Source organism: Tachypleus tridentatus, chromosome 7, assembly GCF_004210375.1.
Source record: "Tachypleus tridentatus isolate NWPU-2018 chromosome 7, ASM421037v1, whole genome shotgun sequence".
NCBI lineage: Eukaryota > Metazoa > Arthropoda > Merostomata > Xiphosura > Limulidae > Tachypleus > Tachypleus tridentatus.
This window is the reverse complement of record NC_134831.1, coordinates 85514004-85534446: the sequence shown is the minus strand read 5'-3', so window position 1 is coordinate 85534446 and position 20443 is coordinate 85514004. Positions and strand designations below refer to the sequence as shown.

Below are 20443 nucleotides of genomic sequence, written 5' to 3'. Positions count from 1 at the left end.
CTGCTAGAGGGCAGTTACAATTTGAAATGTCAATCAGAATTCGATGAAATTAAATAGGTATTTAAGAATATAAAAAGTTTATTATAGATATTCATTGAGATAAAACATACCAAGAAAAATCAATCCAGCAAAAATCTGGAATATGGTACGAAATCAACTATTTAAATTATTTTAACCAAATCTTCGTTTCAGCTCACAAAAACATTGCAAATGTGCAACCAAAAGAAATAAATTTTTTTAAAGCATTGTCTGTCTGTCTCCAAAACCTTGTTATGGGTTGTAAGTATACACAGAGATTCTTAATACCTCGAAATCATCCGAATTGGTAGACAGAGATAGGAATAAATTTACTAAAATTATTTTCGTAGACAATAATTCAAGAAAAGCATTTTCGTCCATTTTTCTTCAAGCAAAGCCACATCCGACTGTCTGCTATGTCCATTCAGGGAAATCGAACTCCTGATTTTAGTGTTCTACATCCGAAGACTTACCGCCGTTCCCAAGGAAATAAAGTAATTTTTAACATCTTGTTTTAGATATAATAAGAACGTAGCTTGTTCTCCGATAATTTGTAGAAGATTAAAATAGAACTTCGTTTCTACAGGAGGTGGCGCTGAAGATGGGTTTGGACACAACAAATCCGACAACTCTATGGAAGGACAGGGTGCTGGTTGAAATCAATATAGCTGTATTATACAGTTACCAGGTGACGTTTTCTGTTACTACGCAGTAAAACACACATAACTTGCATTAGTTTTATAATATGTAGATCTAACGTTTATTATTGAATATTACAGGTATTAAAACTTAAAAGCGTTTTAATTCATATTTCAAAATAGCCATGAGAGAAGAAAGACATGCAGCTACTAACTGAAAACCAATTGTAGAAATGTATTGTTTGAAAGTTTGTTTCTTTCAGATATTTTCACAAGGCTGCACAAGGGCTATCTGCCTATTGTCTTTAACCCTAAACTCTGAAATACTAGAGGGAATATAACTAGTCAACAACACTCACCAACCTTGGGCTACTCTAATCGAACAATATAATTTGACCGTTTACTCTTATAGCATATTAAAAGCCTTAAAGCGCAGGACTCGTTTTCTGGGCAATGGGACAGAAAAAATGGACTCTCGGGTTGACAGTCAGGTTCGCTAACCAGTAGGTCACTCCTGGTTCGCTATATGAAAGAGCAGTTTTTAATGGTTCTGAAATTCTCTCGGATAATTGTTTTCTATGAAATGTAAGACAGATTTTTTTCAATAGTGTCTGGGGTAGAGTTAATACACCATAAATCAGTTTTGTTTCATTCTCTTCCTCTGTTGTCAAGTTTAAGTAACTTTTTTCTTACCTTTGTTCGAAAACTGGTTTTGTGGGGAATTACTCTGCCAAAGCTTAACGTTCTTCAGGTTCATTGTTCGTAATTGACAAAATAAGTTAGAAAACAACGACACATTTTCTCTAATATTAGTTTCTTTTGAAAATAGTTTTATATTGTTAACTCAATATATGAACTTAAAAGCAACTTAAATCTCCTTGTGTCAGTCAAACCTCGAGGAATTGTACTGGAATTATGGGTAAAGATACCATTAATACAGTAGGTGCCTAACAGGTAAATCAACTAGTCTAATTTTTATGTGTTTTAGCTTTTCTTTTGTACTAACTTATAACACTATGTTCGTCATTGTTGATTTCTGATACAAGGTTAGCTTCGTCTATTTATAAATTACTACTAGGTTTGATGTATACTATTAAATGATTTTTGGTTAAAAGTTGAACAAGAAATTGCATCCACATCACTGTCTAACATCTAGTAATGAAACAAGATGACTGTTTGATGGTCCAGTCCTTTGAAGATAATTTCAAATTAAATTACGATGGTTTATAAATACCAGTTTTAGCGTTGGACTTTAAAGCTTGATAGACAATATCAATGAAATACTTTATTGTTGTTTTATAACTGCGCATGTATATATTTATATTTTTTTCAAAGATGTTCCTTATCGTTTTATTCATCATTATGGAGGCGCATCTTCTACTCCAATACATTGAATTACTATTGATAAGGAATAATTAAACCACTTTGACAACTTAAGAAGCGTGATTCGAAATGAACACAAATCTCTGGTAGAACGTAGATCTGGTAGATTTAGTTTAATTTATTATTATTTCCCTTCATTCACACCACATCTTAGCCGTTACTGCATCAAAATAGGCCCACATTATCACTTAATTTACGTCACATCTTAGCCGTTATTACATCAAAATAGGCCCACATGATCACTTAGTTGACGTCACATCTTAGCCGTTATTACATCAAAATCGGCCCACATTATCACTTAATTTACGTCACATCTTAGCCGTTACTACATCAAAATAGGACCATATTGTCACTTAATTTACATGACATTTTGGCGGTGACTTTATAAAAATAGGCCCGTATTGTTACTAACTATAAGGATCTTTGGGGGGAACATGCCCTTCAACTTTATGGTCCCTCCTCCATACACACGCTATTATTTTAGTCTGTTACAAACATGAACTTTCTTTTTTACAGAAACAAAACGTTACCATTGTTGACCACCATACGGCAACACAAATGTTCATGAAACACATGGAGAATGAACAACAGCAACGCGGAGGGTGTCCTGCGGATTGGGTATGGATTGTACCCCCTATATCATCCAGTGTCACACCCGTGTTTCATCAAGAAATGTTGAATTACATACTCAAGCCAAGCTACGAATATCAGGTTAGCGTCGTGATCGTTTCTATCGGTTTCTTGGTAAAGGCCAAAAAATAGTTAATTAATTAAAAATATATACCTAACGAGAATCTTTGTTTTTTACTTCCACACAAAAAATAAAAATACTGAAATTAAACATTTAAGTTTTAAACAAACTGCTACTCGCATTTTTATTTTATTTTCATATAATCTGAAAAGCTTTACAACACGTAAAGTATTTGAATAACATATTTTATTACTTCGAGCAGGAAAAAGCGTGGAAGGAGTTTGATTGGAAACGAATATCCAGTGTTGCCTTGAAATATAAATTTTCATCTGTTGCCAAGTGAGTAGAACAGTTTTGGTAACTACAACACATTCTAACAGCTTGTGAAGCCTAAACTAACTGAATGCTTGTCATCCGTATAACGAAAAGTAGAATAAATTGGTATAAAATCTCTAACGTTTTTTTATATTTTCTTCATGTTATCTTTACAGAGCCATGTGGTTCTACTGCTGTTTAATGGTAAAAGTTCGAATGAACAGAATTCGAGCCACAATTTTGTATGCTAGCGAGACTGGAAAAGCGGAGACATTTGCAATACGACTAGGACGCCTTCTGGAAAACTCGTTCAACACGACAGTGAGTGTGAATTACTTTGGGACATTTTTTTCTTTAGTGTTAAGCCTAAACTGTCGAGATCAAGTTTCGCTAGCTTATAAACTTTAACCGATATTAGTATTCACAAAAGGTTATTTTGTTAAGCCTACGATATCACTCCTGTAAGACAAACTTCAATAGCTGGAAATTACAACAAACATTGAATGTTGATAGAATAAGAATTAGGTATATCAGTTAGTACCTTTTAAAATATTAAACTGTTTTTATGTTTAACTTCGAATGTTATAAGCACAGATAACACATTGTGTATCTTTGTGCTAAATTACAAACAATCAATTTGATGTTATAAGTGTATATGTTTTACTTTACCTTAGCACTCGGGCCACAAACTAGGTGGGACTCTTCTTTTTATCAACGATAGGCCTATAACGGGGATCGAACCTCGAACTTTAACGAGACTATCATATTTGGATGTCAAACATCGAAGAAACATAAATATGTTAGTGGTATTAAAACAGAAATACGAATGAATAAAGTATGAATACTGAAAAAAAAAAGTAGTTCCCATACAGTATATATGGTTAAAAAAAAAACCGTTTTGCAAAATTCCCGATTGAAAAGTACTAGTTTTGGCTTTAAATAAGTCGACCAAGCCCGAAAACATTTTGGTTAAAACTAAAAACATAAAAATATCCCCACCTGTTGTGCCAAATAACAACATACCTCACTATCGTGCAGTGTAATGTGGTACATTGTTGTTATTACAATGTTGTACGGTATTGTGTTCGATACTACTGTAATTACAACCAACTGCTTGTTTTAAAAATGTTCCCTGTCGTAAAAAACAACAAGTAACAACAAATAAAACTTCAGGTTAAGGTGCAAGTTTACGGCAACATAAACACATTTTTTATGGTTAGCTGGAAATCTGTTCCATATTGGTACTTTATTCCACATTAATTTTTGTAACATTTAACCATAATTTTTACAGGTTATATGCATGGAAGACTACAATGTAGAGAACTTAACACAAGAATCATTGTTTATCGTGGTCTGTAGTACATTTGGAAATGGAGACCCTCCTCATAACGGCAAGGTAATTATTAATCCCCATACATTTCTGAAAGCTTGAAGTAATACAAAATCGTTTACTCTGGAAGCCAGGTGTCGTTACTTGTAATTCGTTAAACCTAAAATGTTCTCGTTCTCAAAATATATTAAAAACAATAACGGTAATAAAATTATTTGTTACATTAGTGACAATTTTTACGAGGATTTGTGTTTGGAAAATACTTGTATAACTATATAGAGCATCTGAGAAGGAAGTAACATAGAAATGCTGATTTTGTACCGTTGAAAATTTTCTCTTTTTCACATACAGTATTTTTGGAGGTTGTTGTGCAAGATGAAAAAAGAAAAACTGGCTTCACTAGGTCACATAAAGTAAGTATTGGACTCCAAAACGTGTCTAAAATTTATTCGAATTTAAAAATTATAGAGCTTCATAATGACGCGTATGATATGTAATCCACAAAACCCAGTATTTGATTTATAGTTCACTAGGTGACACTACATAAGGGTAGTAAAATTTGAAACATCGCTGACTAACTGATAATACATGAAATTATGAACAAAAGTTATAAGACCGATTATTTAACTAGTAAAGAATATATAGATAACTATTGTTAATGTCCCTCTTTCTAACAAAGTTCTAAAATCATTCTACATGTTAAAAGTTAATAAAATATTCCACGCTCAAAATCTTTTGAAGGCTAGATTAAAATAAAAAGTATAAACCGAAAGCCTCGATACAATTTCTCTTGCTGATTACAGTTAAAATTTATATGTTGGACTGTATAGAAATACTTAACGGTATTCCATGTTGACGTAGAACAAAGCACAACCCTCTAAAGGAAGAGATTTTTGTAATGTTAGATATTATTTATTTCAGACGAGTCTCCAATTTATTATGTTACATATGTTAACCTGTCATTATTTCAAAGAACCCAAATTTTGAATTTGAGTTTAGAAATTAATTTATTGTTAATATGTATCAAATTTATGGGATTTGCAAACAAGATTGATACACATAATGTTCTTTTTAAAACAAAAATATACATAATAACAGTTATTACTAACTGTTATTACAAATTATGGCTTATATACGACAGTTTTAATAACTTACAAACAGTACTGAGTCTTGTATCCGGTCTAGAACTGAATATTTTATCGACAATTCAGGTCCACAATGAGCAAGGTAATTCTGAGTTGATATTGTCACACACCTTACTTAATCGAGCTGGCTCGATTGGCCTCACAACGCTGACTTTTTATCGAAGGAAATATTTAATGTCCTCGTAGGACATTACGAAGACATTAAATATCTCCTTCAAGGTAATTCACTGAAGTCGAAGGGATTTTAATGTTCGAAATCTATATACGCTTCAAGTCAAATTCTGTAGTTTTCCGATTAAAAAGCGTTAATCACAATTATAACTTCCAAGGCCTACAGTACACTGATTGTAGCTGACCAATAATAACAATATTCTTCTGTCTTGGCGCGTTGCTTTTACACAAATCACGTGGAGCTCTAGAACGTTTACCAAAGTTCGCTTGGCAACAATGCTGTCAATCACTAGTATCACATACACACCTAATTCATTGTTGATTCTTACACTTAAGAATCTTTTATAAATTTTGAAAACAAGCGGGACTTGCGCAATACACAGCCAACAATTACGTCACAGCCAAAAAAGAAAACTACATTGAAACAAACGTAAATACTAAAATAAATAAATGTACAACAACAAAATTGTTGAAGTAATAATACCTGTTTGGTAATTTACGGTTGAATAATATTGTTCGCGTGGAGTACGTGGTCAGTGTTTTGTATAGAGAAATATTTTTTGTACTTTACTGAAATGTTTGTTATAATAGTCTCGAACAAAACAACATTACGTAACTAACTTATACTTCTAGAAATAAGAAAAAGGACAATTAAAAGTTTATATAAGTATTAATAATTATTGTTATTGTGTAAGTATCCTAATAAAAATGTTGTTTCATTATAATATAGGTTTAGCGTTTTTGCTCTTGGATCAAGCCAGTATCCAACATTTTGTGCTTTTGGTAAGAATGTCGATGAGACGTTAATTATTTTACGAGCCGAACGCCTTCTGACGGTGGGCTTAGGAGATGATCTTCGGGGCCAAGAACAAACTTTCAACAAATGGGCCAAAGAATTATACAAAGTTTGTATTTTAACATTATTATTACTTTCATAACTTATTAACTTATCCAAAAGTCGAATATTAAAGTATAGTTTACAGGTAGCTCAGAAATAGACAAAAATCTACAACCCTCAGTATGGTACTTATTATGTATAATCACAGCATCTGTCTTTAATTCACTGGCACAACTCAAAAATAAACCATGTATGAAAACGTTAAAAAAATCCTAATTTTAAATTTATATTATTCTTTCTGGGCGCAGGCTGACCTTGTAATAGAGCTGTTGCTTTTAAGCTGGCGAACCAGGTTTAAGCCCTTAGATACTACAAAATGATTCTCACACTTCAAGCTGTAGGTACGACATAAGAGTGATAGTCGATTCTAGATTGCAACTAGCTGGTTACCTTCCTTCCCTTTTATCAATAGTTGAAATTTAAGAACAGCCGAACATATTCTTTGTAGCTTTGTAATTATAACTTATTTCTTTACTTTTTCTTCACTGTTTTAGGTTGCCTGCAACTCTTACAGTTTGAACGTGGGTGATACCTTTTCCTGGATTTCTTTCGATTCAGCAAACAAGTGGAGTAAAGAGAAATTTAGAACAACTACAGTTGAAGGAATTGCTCATGACCTGTGCCAAGGTAAACCTAGACTTGGTGTCTTTTGAGCACTAATATTCACAATTTGATATACAAGTGATATGCGTATAATATTTACTGAATAGCAAATGTGTAATACCATTTTATTAATTTAATAAAGCATTTCGAAATATTTTCATTTAGTTTACTGTTTTATTTTGTTTTTTATTTAATGACTCTTTGTGTAAGATTATAATGTTAGGCCTAACATGGAAGCTTGACGTACGTATCCTATATTTTCGTACTTGAAACCATACAACGAATATATCAAAACTTTTTCTAAGAATTTTTCTCAGCTACACAATTATATTTTAACTTCATCATTTTTAATACATGGCGTTTTATTTCACCTCATATATAAAGACCTAGTAATAAATGATTAAAAAATGGAGAATATTCTAGCAAGTACACGTATTTATCAACTCTGGAATGGAATTTTATAATTTTAAATAAATGTTTTTATTACTTATCCGCTGGAATGTACCTGTACAGATAAATGTTGAAGAGCGTAAATATTTTTACACACACACACAATTTGTGGCCAACCCCATACTAGGTAAACTTCTAGAATATATAAATATCATTTCGGTCTTTCTTACGGTTCCATATTAAATGACTTAGTGTCCGCTGAATGTAAAATACAGTGTTTGAAATATTACTTGACAGAGAATCCAGATATATGTTTAGGATGCCTGGCATGGCCAGGTGATTAAGGCGCTCTACTCCTCATCTAAGGGTCGCGGGTTCAATTCCCCGTCGCAACAAACATCCTCGCTCTTTCAGCCATGAGGGCGTTATTACGTGACGGTCAATTCTACTATTCGTTGGTAAAAGAGTATCCCAAGAGTTGGTGATGGGTGGTGATGACCAGCTGCCTTTCTTCTAGTCTTTCACTACTAAATTAGGGACGGTTAGCGCAAATAGCCCTCGTGCAGCTTTGCGCGAAATTCTAAACAAACCAATGTTTTTAGGCCTTAGGAAACCTGTCGTGAAGTCGCTGTCGAATTTATTTATTGTTACTCATTTCATGAAGTTAGGTGAGAACAGAAAACGATTAAACCCATCAGTAAAAGCGCATTTTAGTCGTAAAAGTATAGAATAAGAGTTTTAAAAAGGTTTAGATCCAAACATTTTACAGTTGTAGCAGTATAGGGTAAGGACTTTAAGAAGGATTAAACGCAATAGAAAAAACGTAATTAGCACTTCGTTATTACTCCAGCAAAATAAGTAAACAAAAGTGAAAATATGACTATTTTTATTTTTTGAATTTCGCGCAAAGCTACATGAGGACTATCTGCACTAGCCGTCCTTAATTTAGCAAAGACACTAGAAGGAAGGCAGCTAGTCATCATCACCCACCGTTAACTTTTGGGGTACTCTTTTATCATTGCATAGTGGGATTGACCGTAACATTATAATGCACTCAAGGCTCAAAGGGTGACAATGTCTAGTGTGACAGGGATTTGAACCAACCACACTCACCTTAGGAGTCGAATACCTTAACCACTTGACCATGCTGGGCCAGCACCAAACGAATATTGACTTATGTTACATATTATAATTTATTTCGAACGGAAATTTTAATTTTAACTCAGAAGTTAATTAAATGTTAATATGTATTCAATTTATGATATTTGCCAACAAAATTGATACACACAATTTTCTTTCTTGATACAAATATATTATAATGTGTGTGTGTGTGTGTTTTCTTATAGCAAAGCCACAGCAGGCTATCTGCTGAGCCCACTGAGGGGAATCGAACCCCTAATTTTAGCGCTGTAAATCCATAGACATACCGCTGTACTAGAGGGGGCATATATATTTTAAAAATGATAATAACCATCTTTAGAAATAGTTATTAAATAATACTTATTTATATACAAGAGTTTTACAAGCTTACAGACAATATTAAGTATTATATCCAGTCTAGAACTGAATATTTTATCGACGATCCAGGTTCACTATAATCCCAAAATGTACTCGTACCAGACGCAAGAAGAAGTAAATCACATTTTTTCTAACGCATCTTGTTCGTTTGAATAATTATTAACTAGTCACTATAAAATAACTACCGACTATTGTTTAAAAAATAATTTGTGATCCTGTTTCGTTAAAGAAGCAGAATAAATAGATCTGTATTTTGTACATTACGTAGGTGGTATTATAACACTCACAAAAGTGTTTGTGTAACACTATCAGGTTTGACAGTCATTCATAATAAGAACGTACAACCATGCAGGATGTTGTCCAGGGTTCGACTTCAGCCGAAATATTCCGAGTAAGTATGCCTCAGATTTACTATGTAAAACCATTCTCTAGAATTAACTACTTTTGAAAGTTAACACCTATAATTATGTCGCTTTCTTAACTTTCTGAGTATTTTAAATATTTATCAATTATTTCTAATCATACAATTCATTTCTGATATTAAAATTAATGTACTATGTGACCCGATATTTTACTTTTACCTTAATAATATATGTTTATAGATTGAAAGCTATCTTCATTCTTTGTATTCAGATAAAGTGTGTTAGATAAACACGACTATTTCATTTAAATTTAATGCAATAGGTATTGCATATTTGCGTACACAACTGTTTACGAATCATTTGTTTTTAATTGACGTCATGTTATTCGAACCTTCTGAATTTTTCTGATTGTTTTAAGTTAGTATTGTTACTTCATAATGTCTCGTACTGTATTTGACTTTAGCAGTAAAGACTTATTTCTAAAATGAGGTTTACAGCTTGTATTGTAATAACAAATCTAGAGATTAATAATTTGTCTTTTCATAGAGAGTTCTGAAATAGTTGAACCGGCCTTTATAGTTTTCGACGGAAAAGATACAATTATTAGAAAATCTGGATACAACTGTGATAACCAATGGTGTAACGAATTTTTGTACGTAGGTTTGACTTGATTTGAAAATATTATCTTCAAACAAATGGATTTTATGCCATCCGTTTACTTTTCAAATTTATCGCCAATAAGTCACAGACACCTACTGTATAGAATTCGGGTTCCATAAAACTTCTGTAGAAGAGAAGTCACTGTGAAAAATTGTGTCAGTAATTTCACATATTTTAAAAGTTTTTGTTTTAATAGAGAGGTTAACCTGTGTGATTCACTCTAATTAGTTTACTGAAACTATTCTTTCAGGCGTCAAAAAATCTTAGTGCGGTTAAACACAGAAAAAGCCACTAATTTCACACACGAACCAGGAGATCATCTTGGTATTTTTCCCGTTAATCCATCTAGTATTGTCAACCGGATCATGGCATTTCTGGATCCTTCGGAGCGGTCGGAAAAAAATGTAATTAAAGTTGAGACACTAGTAGGTAAGTTTTGAACAAAAATGATGTACTGTGACATTAATAGTTTGTTTTTCCCCTTCAGTGTCTTTTTTTTTATTTGATGCATGTTGTTGTTCTATTCGTAAATAATTTTCAATTTCCTAAGCTGTGGTAATCATTAGGTATATAACACTGCAAAGATTTTTTGGGGGTGTGAGTGTATGATATCCAATTTTTAACTCTCAAGTTAATAAACGATACTTGTATTCCTACTCACCCTAAGTCGATTCATATTATTTGTGGCGTATATATTTTATAATTCAGTTTATCCTGTAAGATTATTTAAACCATTGGTTATTCTAACAATAAAAATATTTTGCAAATTCTATTACAGTTTTGTAACAATAAGGACATATTTTTCAAGTAGTTTTGTAGTTTTCTAACAACAAAAATATTGCAAGTTTTATTTCAGTTGTTAAGAAAATCGGATTGATTTTGAAAATTTCCTGACGTTAATTATGGTTGGTGCGTTAAACATAAGTTCATGTAGTAAGTTTAAGATCAATTGCCCTGTTAACGAGCGTATTCAAACTAACAATCCAGATGGCAGTTGGCAACAATACAACCGACTTCCGCCTTGTACAATTCGCACGGCATTGTCTCGGTATTTAGATATCACAACTCCCCCAACTCCAACAATTTTAGAAGCACTTGCATCAACTGCTGAAGACGAATGTGATGAAGACAGGCTTAAACAATTGTGTGAGGTGAGGTTAATGAACTTATTTTTAATTGGAAGAGTGTTTTCCGTCATACAGTAGATAGACGACCCATTTATCAGAATTTCAAAATGTCTCCTGTATTGGATTCGATGTGTTATTATTTACAGAGATGCCCTCGTGAAGCCTAAAGAGTCTTTGCTCCTGGAAACGTGTGACATTGTGTTGCATTATAGAGAATAGAGGAGCGTAAATAAATTCCGAATATCCGAAAAAAATCAAAAAATTATCAGAAAACTATATTATAATTATATTATTTCATGGAATATTGGTGTTCAATTGTTGCGTCATGTAAAACATTAATTTCAACTTACTGGCTATATTTACAAATCCATGTAAGAATTTTCAAATAATTTGCTCAAGTTATACTAACGAATTCTGCAGGACATAGAAGAGTACGAGTCATGGAAGATGTTGAAATACCCATCACTAGCGGAAGTTCTGGAACAGTTTCCTTCCATAAACGTAAATGCTGCCTTCTTACTCACTCAAGTTCCACTTCTTCAGCCTCGTTACTATAGCATCAGTAGTGCTCCTAAAGCTAGAGAGAACGAAATACACCTCACAGTATCATTGGTCAGGTTTTGTACAGAAGGTATGGAAAGTTCGTTTGTTTCTTTTTTTAGAACAAATAAACGTTTAGAACGTTAGCTTATATGTTGTACCCACCGCAGGGAACTGAACCCCAGATTTTAAACGTTGTAAGTGCGTAGACTTTTTTTGTTTCATCAGCCGACAGGTTTGGAAAGTGATCACGAACTGAAAGTATTCAAGGTTTGTTTTGTGTGAATTCGTTACGAAAAAGAAAAGATGGTTGTTAGTGTTGTAAAACATATCTAGGCTTTAGTTTTCATGTTAACTTTCATCAGTGTAACTTAATGCTGATTTTATCACACATACACATTTAGTGTACTTTATAGTATCAGTAGTATTTGTTTACGCGTGTATGAAATTAATTTTCCATTTCATACTTAGATGGCAACGGACTTTGTCGTTTAGGTGTTTGTACGTCATATCTCAACAGTATACCTACTCACGATGTCCCTTGTTTTATCAGAAGGTGAGTGTACTAGTATAATAATAATAAAAATATTGCCGAACAAAATTTATTATTTTACTTTGTATTTTATAAATTATTAATAATAATACCGCGTAGAAACTGTTTATCATTTTTGGTACACATGTCAGTTCTGAGTTGATTAATTATTAACTCTATTTCCTAGAGGTTTTCGTGATATGATTATTTTTCTATAAATAACAAATGGCCCGGCATGGCCAGGTGGGTTAAGGCGTGCGACTCGTAATCTTAGGGTCGCGGGTTCGCATCCCCTCGCACCAAACATGTTCGCCTTTTCAGCCGTAGGGGCGTTATCAAATGACGGTCAATTCCACCAGTCGTTGGTAAAAGAGTAGCCCAAGCGTTGGCGGTGGGTGGTAATAACTTCCTGCCTTCTTACACCGCTAAATTAGAGATGGATAGCGCAGATAGCTCTCGAGAAGCTTTGCGCGAAATTAAAAAACAAACAAACCAAATAACAAGGTTAGTAAGAATAAAACCTGATGAAAGTAAAACGTAGAAAGTGAAACAAAAGCGTCCAGTTATACGCCCGCCGTTTCGTTAGCACTTTAACCTGTTGACTGCCAAGTATTTCAGCTGCTACGGCAACTCCGAACCAAGTTCAAAATACAACTCTAATGCTTCTTCATTTTGTAACTTTTTTCGTAACGCCATTTTGGATCGAAAGTGAAACAATTCGTAGGTAGGTCAAATGCGTGTATGGTGCTGACATCTAGCGTTGAAGTTAGGTATTATTGATAACGAATTAACCCGTCCATGGCACTATGTTACCGATCGGCTTGGACGAGTTATCTCGTATACGGCACTGAACAGGTTAATGTTTTACTTGAGTAATAATTAAGCCCCATTTTGTATTAAAATTGTAAGGATTTTTTCTCCTTTCACTTTATAAACCTAAATTTAGGCGCCATGAAGTTTATATGTACTTATGAAGTAATTAGTGTTTATACTCAAAATTAGGGATAAAATCTCAAAAAGAAAAAACACAGGTACTCAGCTGGGGAAGTTGACCTGATTTTGAAAAAAAATAACAACAAACTACATCGCATACACGTAACACACAACAAAGCAGCTCAAAGAAATCCCAATACTAGTACCACATTAAAAATATACAAGTTTCTGTACTCAGTATCAAACTTTTGCCCCAGCTCAAAATGAAGGACGTCCAAGTTACGTATACAAGACACAAGAACTAAACAGGATATGCGTGTGACGTAACCAGTGACTTTCTGTACAGTGTAAACGTCTTTCTTTTCCTATTTGAGTCACCCGATGTTCATACTTATGGATTACGTATGACCAGGTAAAGTGTGTCACTTTTATATTCAAAAACGGCTCGTTTGGGTTGAGAAAATATTTTACATAGAAGAGCGAACAACGTTTCGACCTTCTTCGGTCATCGTCAGGTTAACAAAGAAAGAGGTAACTGACCGGAAGCTGACCACATGTTTGAAAGGGGTTGTGTAACTGTGTGTCAAATGTATAGGTACTTATACAACAACTTAAACCCAAAATAAACCAATATAAAGGAACGCCTTTATACCGATATTAATATAATAAAATAAATAAAATTATATATTCAAACATCTAATACCGCCCTCTACATTTTGATACACAGTTACACAACCCCTTTCAAACATGTGGTCAGCTTCCGGTCAGTTACCTCTTTCTTTGTGAACCTGACGATGACCGAAGAAAGTCGAAACGTTGTTCGCTCTTCTATGTAAAATAATTTCTCAACCCAAACGAGCCGTTTTTGCATATAAATTTCTCAACAAGTGGGTTTCTCGACATCACTGAAAGTGTGTCACTCTTATATCATCGACAATGTAATACACACTGCCCTTTCTCTTTCTATAGCACACAGGCCTTTCACATGCCGACTGACCGATCCCTTCCTGTTATCATGATTGGTGCAGGAAGTGGTATTGCTCCCTTCAGAAGCTTCTGGCAACAACGAGAGTTAGAGTTCAAGGAACAGAGTAATAGAGAAATTAATAACCGAACCAGTTTCGGCGAGATGGTTTTGTTTTTTGGATGTTGGAAATCTGGAGTAGATACGATTTACGAACACGAAATATCAAGTTTGGTGGATAAAGGAATACTCCACAAAGTCTGTTATGCTTTCTCCAGACAGGCTGAACAAAAGAAGGTATTTTTCTTTTACTCCTGATTGCAACTGATTAAGGGGACACAGTTTTAAAAGTGTTTTTTTTTAAGGGTTAGAAATACGTTTACCACAGGCAGTAACTGTGTAGTCCACTTGAGTGATCTGGAGCTAATTCCGGTACATCACATGTCATCTTGGTTTTCACCATTACTGTCTTACTTTTATGTGGAGGTAATTAATTTACAGTGAAATTCAAGCCTATACTACTTCTAACTTCTCTACATATATCCTTTCTTTTATCATCACATCGACACAAATAAAATTAATTTTCACCGAATACTTGTTTGTTTATTTGTAGTTTAACGGCGCAGATAGCCTAGCTGCTTGGTGCCATAAAACACTAAAGCAACCAACCAACTGTTTGTAGTTTAGCATAAAGCTGCACAATGGGCTATCTGTGCTCCGCTCACTACGGGTATCTTAACCCAATTTCTAGCTTTGTAAATCCGCAAATATAGTGCCGTACTTAGAGTAAGGAAAACCAGAATATGCCAAGACAAATACAGCAGTATTAACCGAGGGCGTCGTTCACAGTTACACGTTTCATCATAAGTACAACAGTGTGAACCGAGGGCGTTGTTCACAGCTACACGTTTTACAATAAGTACAACAGTGTGAACCGAGGGCGTCGTTCACAGCCACACGTTTTACCATAGGTACAACAGTGTGAACCGAGGGCGTCGTTCACAGCCACACGTTTTACCATAGGTACAACAGTGTGAACCGAGGGCGTCGTTCACAGCCACACGTTTTACCATAGGTACAACAGTGTGAACCGAGGGCGTCGTTCACAGCCACACGTTTTACCATAGGTACAACAGTGTGAACCGAGGGCGTCGTTCACAGCCACACGTTTTACCATAGGTACAACAGTGTGAACCGAGGGCGTCGTTCACAGCCACACGTTTTACCATAGGTACAACAGTGTGAACCGAGAGCGTCGTTCACAGCCACACGTTTTACCATAGGTACAACAGTGTGAACCGAGGATGTCGTTCACAGCTACACGTTTTACCATAAGTACAACAGTGTGAACCGAGGGCGTCGTTCACAGCCACACGTTTTACCATAAGTACAACGGTGTGAACCGAGGAGTTGTTCACAGCCACAGGTTTTACTATAAGTACGGCAGTATCAGCCGAAGGTATTATAGTCTCCAGCTTCGTAAAATTGGAATTATAGCCACACACATTTTAATTACACTGGAAAACACTTTGAAAACATCTTTAAAACGCTGACTTGGGTGCGTCACAATATCTGTAAATAAAATATATAGAATGTCTATCGTAATATAACTAGAATATTCCGTTGGTTGCACCATCTAGGCTTAATGCTTGTGCGTGTCTCAGTGTTGGAATATGTTGTTCAATCGGATTGGTATAAATAAGCGAAAAACCTTGAACCATTAAACCATATAAAGTCGAATACTAAAACGAAAACGTGATATCCTTTTTTATGCAAGCTACCAATTGTTTGCAAGGAACACTTAAACACACAAAACAAAACATTTAAACAGCATTTACTTTGAACAGAAAGAGTTTCAAGATAATCGCTGTGTGGTCGGGAATACAAACAATAGTTATTTTTAAAACTGAAAATACACAATAAATTGAAATGAAATGGTAAAACACACAACAGTGAACCTTAATTAAAGTCTCGGATTTACAAGGTGAGAATAAAAGAACTAATTAATGAAAATATTTAATTAATCTGTGTACAAACGATATTTGGAAATTTTATAAACGCAAGCATTGTCCATCTTTCACAGAACAGCCACTGCACAACTGACGTGTACCCCACACACACAAAATAACAGTTGAACATCGGTAGTAAATGATTTATACTGGTGAGATAGAAGTTATGAGATTTAGCACTTAGGAAACAACAAATAAATAAATACTTTTCGGTAATCATTTGTTCTTAAAATGGAGTCTTCGAGGAACCTTTGAATATGTGTTTCAGTAAAGGTCTTTCAAAAGGGGCCAGGGGGTTAAGGCACTCGACTCGTAATCCGAAGGTGTCGAGTTCCAATCCCCGTCGCACCAAACATGCTTGACCTTTCAGTCGTAGGAGCGTTATAATATGAGGGTCAATCTCACTATTCGTTGATAAAAGACTAGCCCAAGAGTTGGCGGTGGGTGGTGATGACTAGCTGCCTTCCCTCTAGTCCTACACTGCTAAATTAGGGACGGCTAGCACGGATAGCCCTCGTGTAGCTTTGCATGAAATTCAAAACAAACCAAACTGTTGCCGTGGATTGTTTGGACATTTGAATTTTTGCTTCTTGTCAGAGAGCCATGGTTTTTACAGGAAATGTTACTGTAAAGTATTCTGATGAAGATTTTAGTTGGTTTGTAAATTCGCCGAATTTTGTGTCTTATTCTTCAGAAGAGTTAGTTACTACCAGGACCCGGCATGGTCAAGCGTGTTAAGGCGTTCGACTCGTAATCCGAGGGTCATGGGGTTCGAATCCCGGTCGCACCAAACATGCTCGTCCTTTCAGCCGTGGGGGCGTTATAATGTGACAGTCACTCCCACTATTCTTTGGTAAAATAGTAGCCCAAGAGTTGGCGGTGGGTGGTGATGACTAGTTTCTTTCCCTCTAGTTTTACACCGCTAAATTAGGAACGGCTAACACGATAGCCCTCGTATAGCTTTGCGCGAAAGATAAACAACAACAACAGTTAAACGTTTGCTGATATTTAATTTTATCATTGCGAATGACATACAAACATTACAAGATATTTATTTAACTCTGACCAGATGGGTAAAAATAATATAAAATATGAATAGGAAAAAAAGGCTTATTTCAGATATTTTTATTGTATTTCGATTTCAAGCAAATACTTCTGGTAACGTAGCTTCGTATTGTTCATTATTGTTTCTGTTATGTTAGAAACATGTTCAGGACGTTTTAAAGGAAGAATACCAACTGGTTACCAGGCTGATGTCACAAAATGGACACATTTATGTTTGTGGGGATGCGGTTATGGCCGATGACGTTAGAAAAGCATTAAAGATTGTTCTGGAAAGTTCGGTGGAAGAAGATGGGGAAGAACAATTGGAAAGACTTCTGGTAAAATGGACATTCCTCATTATTTCACACCACAATTCCCTTCGCACCAAACCTGTTGGTTCTTTCAGTCGTGGGAGCGTTGTAATGTGACGGTCAATCCTACTATTTGTTAGTAAAAAAGTAGACTAAGAATTGGCGGTGGGTGATAATGACTGTCTTCGTTATGAACAGTATGAACAGGTGGTTAAGGCACTCGACTCGTCATCCGAAAGTCGCGGGTTCGAATCCTCATCGCACCAAACATGTTCGCCCTTTCAGCCGTGGGGGTTTTATAAAACGACAGTCAATCCCGCTATTCGTTAGTAAAAGATTAGACCAAGAATTGGCGATAGGTGGTGACGATTGGCTGCCTTCCCTCTAGTCTTACGCTAAAAAATTAAGAACGGCTAGCGCAGATAGTCCTCGTGTAGTTTTGCGCGAAATTTCTAATAAACAAACATTTGTTTTTAGTAATCTCGTTGTAATTGTCGTGATGGACATTTCAAAACTTAAAAATGTTTATTTAATTTTAGTAAGAAAAACACTTAACTAGATTTAAAAATAATTTATTTCCTCGTAGTTTTGATTACAAAGATTTTAAGGGATCATTCATCGTAAACTATAAACTGAGAAAAAAACAACTGCTCATTCATGGCCACAAGGGTGCTACACCAATGCGGTGAGTCTGGAGGTTCATGATTCGCGATTCGTGTTCCACTGTTTGGGGTCGTGGGTGTGCTCTAAGAACGGCGGACTAATCTGTCAAACAAAATAAGCCCCAAACTTCACAGTGGATATTTTGACAAGGTGCTTCCCGTTACAAAATTAGGGACAACTTTACACGAATAATAATAATAAAAGAAGATAAATGGATTTACGATTGTGAAATAAATTATTAATAATAAATTATTAGTCCACTTTGTTGTTCGCAAATTTATAAAATAAAAATAAACTTGAAACAGCAATAAAAAAATGCATATAACGAAGGGTTAAATGTCACGGTGAATACGTTGTTAATTTGGCACGAAAACATCTAATTTCTCTGAGAAACTTCTCGATTTTAAACTTTTTTTTTACTTTTCAGGCAGAAAATCGATATCATGAAGATATTTTTGGAGTTCTTTATCCTCATCAGAAGACGAAAATATAAATATTATACAATACTTTCAGTTTATTAGTGTTGTTAATTGCAAGTAACACCTTGAAACGTTTTTTTTTCGATGAGTTAGATATGTAAAACAAATATTGTATTTTTGCTTGACCATATTCAGGGTTATTTTGTACCTGTTTATAATTCAAAATTACTTTTTTGAGTGTTACAAGATCTGTAAAATGCTTTCATAAAAGCATTTATTTGATATTTCTAAGAGAATAAGTGGAACAGCGAACTTTCCTTGATTTCTATTTGTAGGAAATCCTAGAACTCAGATTGTTTTTACGAAGTAACGTGATTTTTATTTCACGTATCTTTGTATACTGTCCTGTAGTTTCAGGCCCCCTACTTCAGTACAATTGTGTAACTTCTGTAAAATTTAAGTAAAGCGTCTGAAGAACTCGCTTCCAGTGTGTTTGTGTTCATTTCTTCACTGATATTTATAAAACAAATCTTCGACAGTGGGGAATTATAATTGGGAAAATAACTGACCACTGGCCTTTTGGATTTAAAAACAATTTTGTATATAAAGTTCTGAGCACCGTTGAGATATGCATTGAGACTTGTGTTGGTTAATGACAGATGTTGGGGACATTTGTAGGATTACTGCTTTCCGTTAACGTGCATCACAGCGTGGGCAGCAATAAGTTTGCTTTCTTACAACTCTTAAAAACTACGGTTCGATTCTCCCGATGGATAGGTAGCCCATTGTGCAGTTGGGCGTTAAAATAAACAAACTAGGTTATGTAATTTATTAATCTCGGTATTTGTACATTTCACAGGCATCCAATATTTGAAACATATTTGGGATAAATCTTAGAGTTACTGCGACATTTACTGCTTTGATGGTTCTGGAATGATAGGGAGAAAAGTCTGTCGTAGAAATAAATGTAGAGGTTTCGTCTTCAAGTTTAGTAGGGCCCTGGCATGGTAAGGTGGCTAGGGCGCTCGACTAATAATCTCAGGGTTGCTCTTTCAGCCTTGACGGTCAATTCCACTATTCGTTGATAAGAGATTAGCTCAAGAGTTGGCGGTGGGCGACAATGACTAGGTGCCTTTCCTCTAGTCTTAAACTACTAAATTAGAGACGGCTATCGCAGATAGTTCTCGTGTAACTTTGCGCGAAATTCAAAAACAAACAACTTTAGAATCTAAATAATAACATACAGAAGTAAAGTAGTAAATACTGGAGAAGCCTCGGATTCATTCGAACACTTCTGTAAAAGCACGTTGTTCTACTGAAGGTATCCGGTAGTCATGTGATCTAAACAATACGGGGTAGAAATTCTGTCGGTACTAAGTGCTGGAACTTTCGTATTTGTTTGTAAATAAGGCGGTACTTTTACTGGGACTTATCTGAAGTACTTTGTTGCTTGTTTGTTTTTATGTTTCCATGTAGTTGTTTTTTTTTCCACTTCATCCAGATGAGCCCTCTACTTTTCTTTCTGTTTTTGAGAATTTCATTCCTAAAGCAACATCTAATAGAACTAGAAACCTTTAAGATATCTCTAGAATATATGCAAATCTGAGAAAACTATATTTCTCTGGGATACAGGGGGAAAAAGGTTAGTATATACCATGCATTCAAGTAAATGAAATATTATGACACTACTTTCTGTCTGTTGTACAAAAAGAAACTGTACTAGATCATAGAGACGTTATTTTTCATAGCTTGCACTGAGCTGAGATTGGCTGTCATCCA

At 34.8% G+C, this 20443-nt stretch overlaps 1 protein-coding gene across 3 annotated transcripts in view; it reads left to right on the top strand.

Annotated features, from left to right (window-relative positions):
- The window catches only part of LOC143256092 (nitric oxide synthase, inducible-like), a 43643-nt gene extending 24497 nt beyond the window's left edge, over window positions 1-19146 (top strand). Inside the window, exons 7-22 of one of the 3 annotated variants that reach the window (XM_076512816.1) lie at window positions 605-706; window positions 2556-2750; window positions 2993-3069; window positions 3222-3366; window positions 4337-4441; window positions 4727-4788; window positions 6422-6596; window positions 7084-7216; window positions 9413-9491; window positions 10373-10551; window positions 11110-11273; window positions 11670-11880; window positions 12261-12345; window positions 14224-14515; window positions 17430-17609; window positions 18673-19146. In XM_076512816.1, coding sequence (XP_076368931.1) covers window positions 605-706; window positions 2556-2750; window positions 2993-3069; window positions 3222-3366; window positions 4337-4441; window positions 4727-4788; window positions 6422-6596; window positions 7084-7216; window positions 9413-9491; window positions 10373-10551; window positions 11110-11273; window positions 11670-11880; window positions 12261-12345; window positions 14224-14515; window positions 17430-17609; window positions 18673-18738 — 2250 coding nt within the window. In that variant the 3' untranslated portion in view covers window positions 18739-19146. Of the gene's footprint in view, window positions 1-604; window positions 707-2555; window positions 2751-2992; window positions 3070-3221; window positions 3367-4336; window positions 4442-4726; window positions 4789-6421; window positions 6597-7083; window positions 7217-9412; window positions 9492-10372; window positions 10552-11109; window positions 11274-11669; window positions 11881-12260; window positions 12346-14223; window positions 14516-17429; window positions 17610-18672 lie in introns of those variants that run through there. The other 2 variants (XM_076512817.1, XM_076512818.1) reach the window with 2 other exon arrangements.
- Window positions 19147-20443: the final 1297 nt, after the last annotated feature.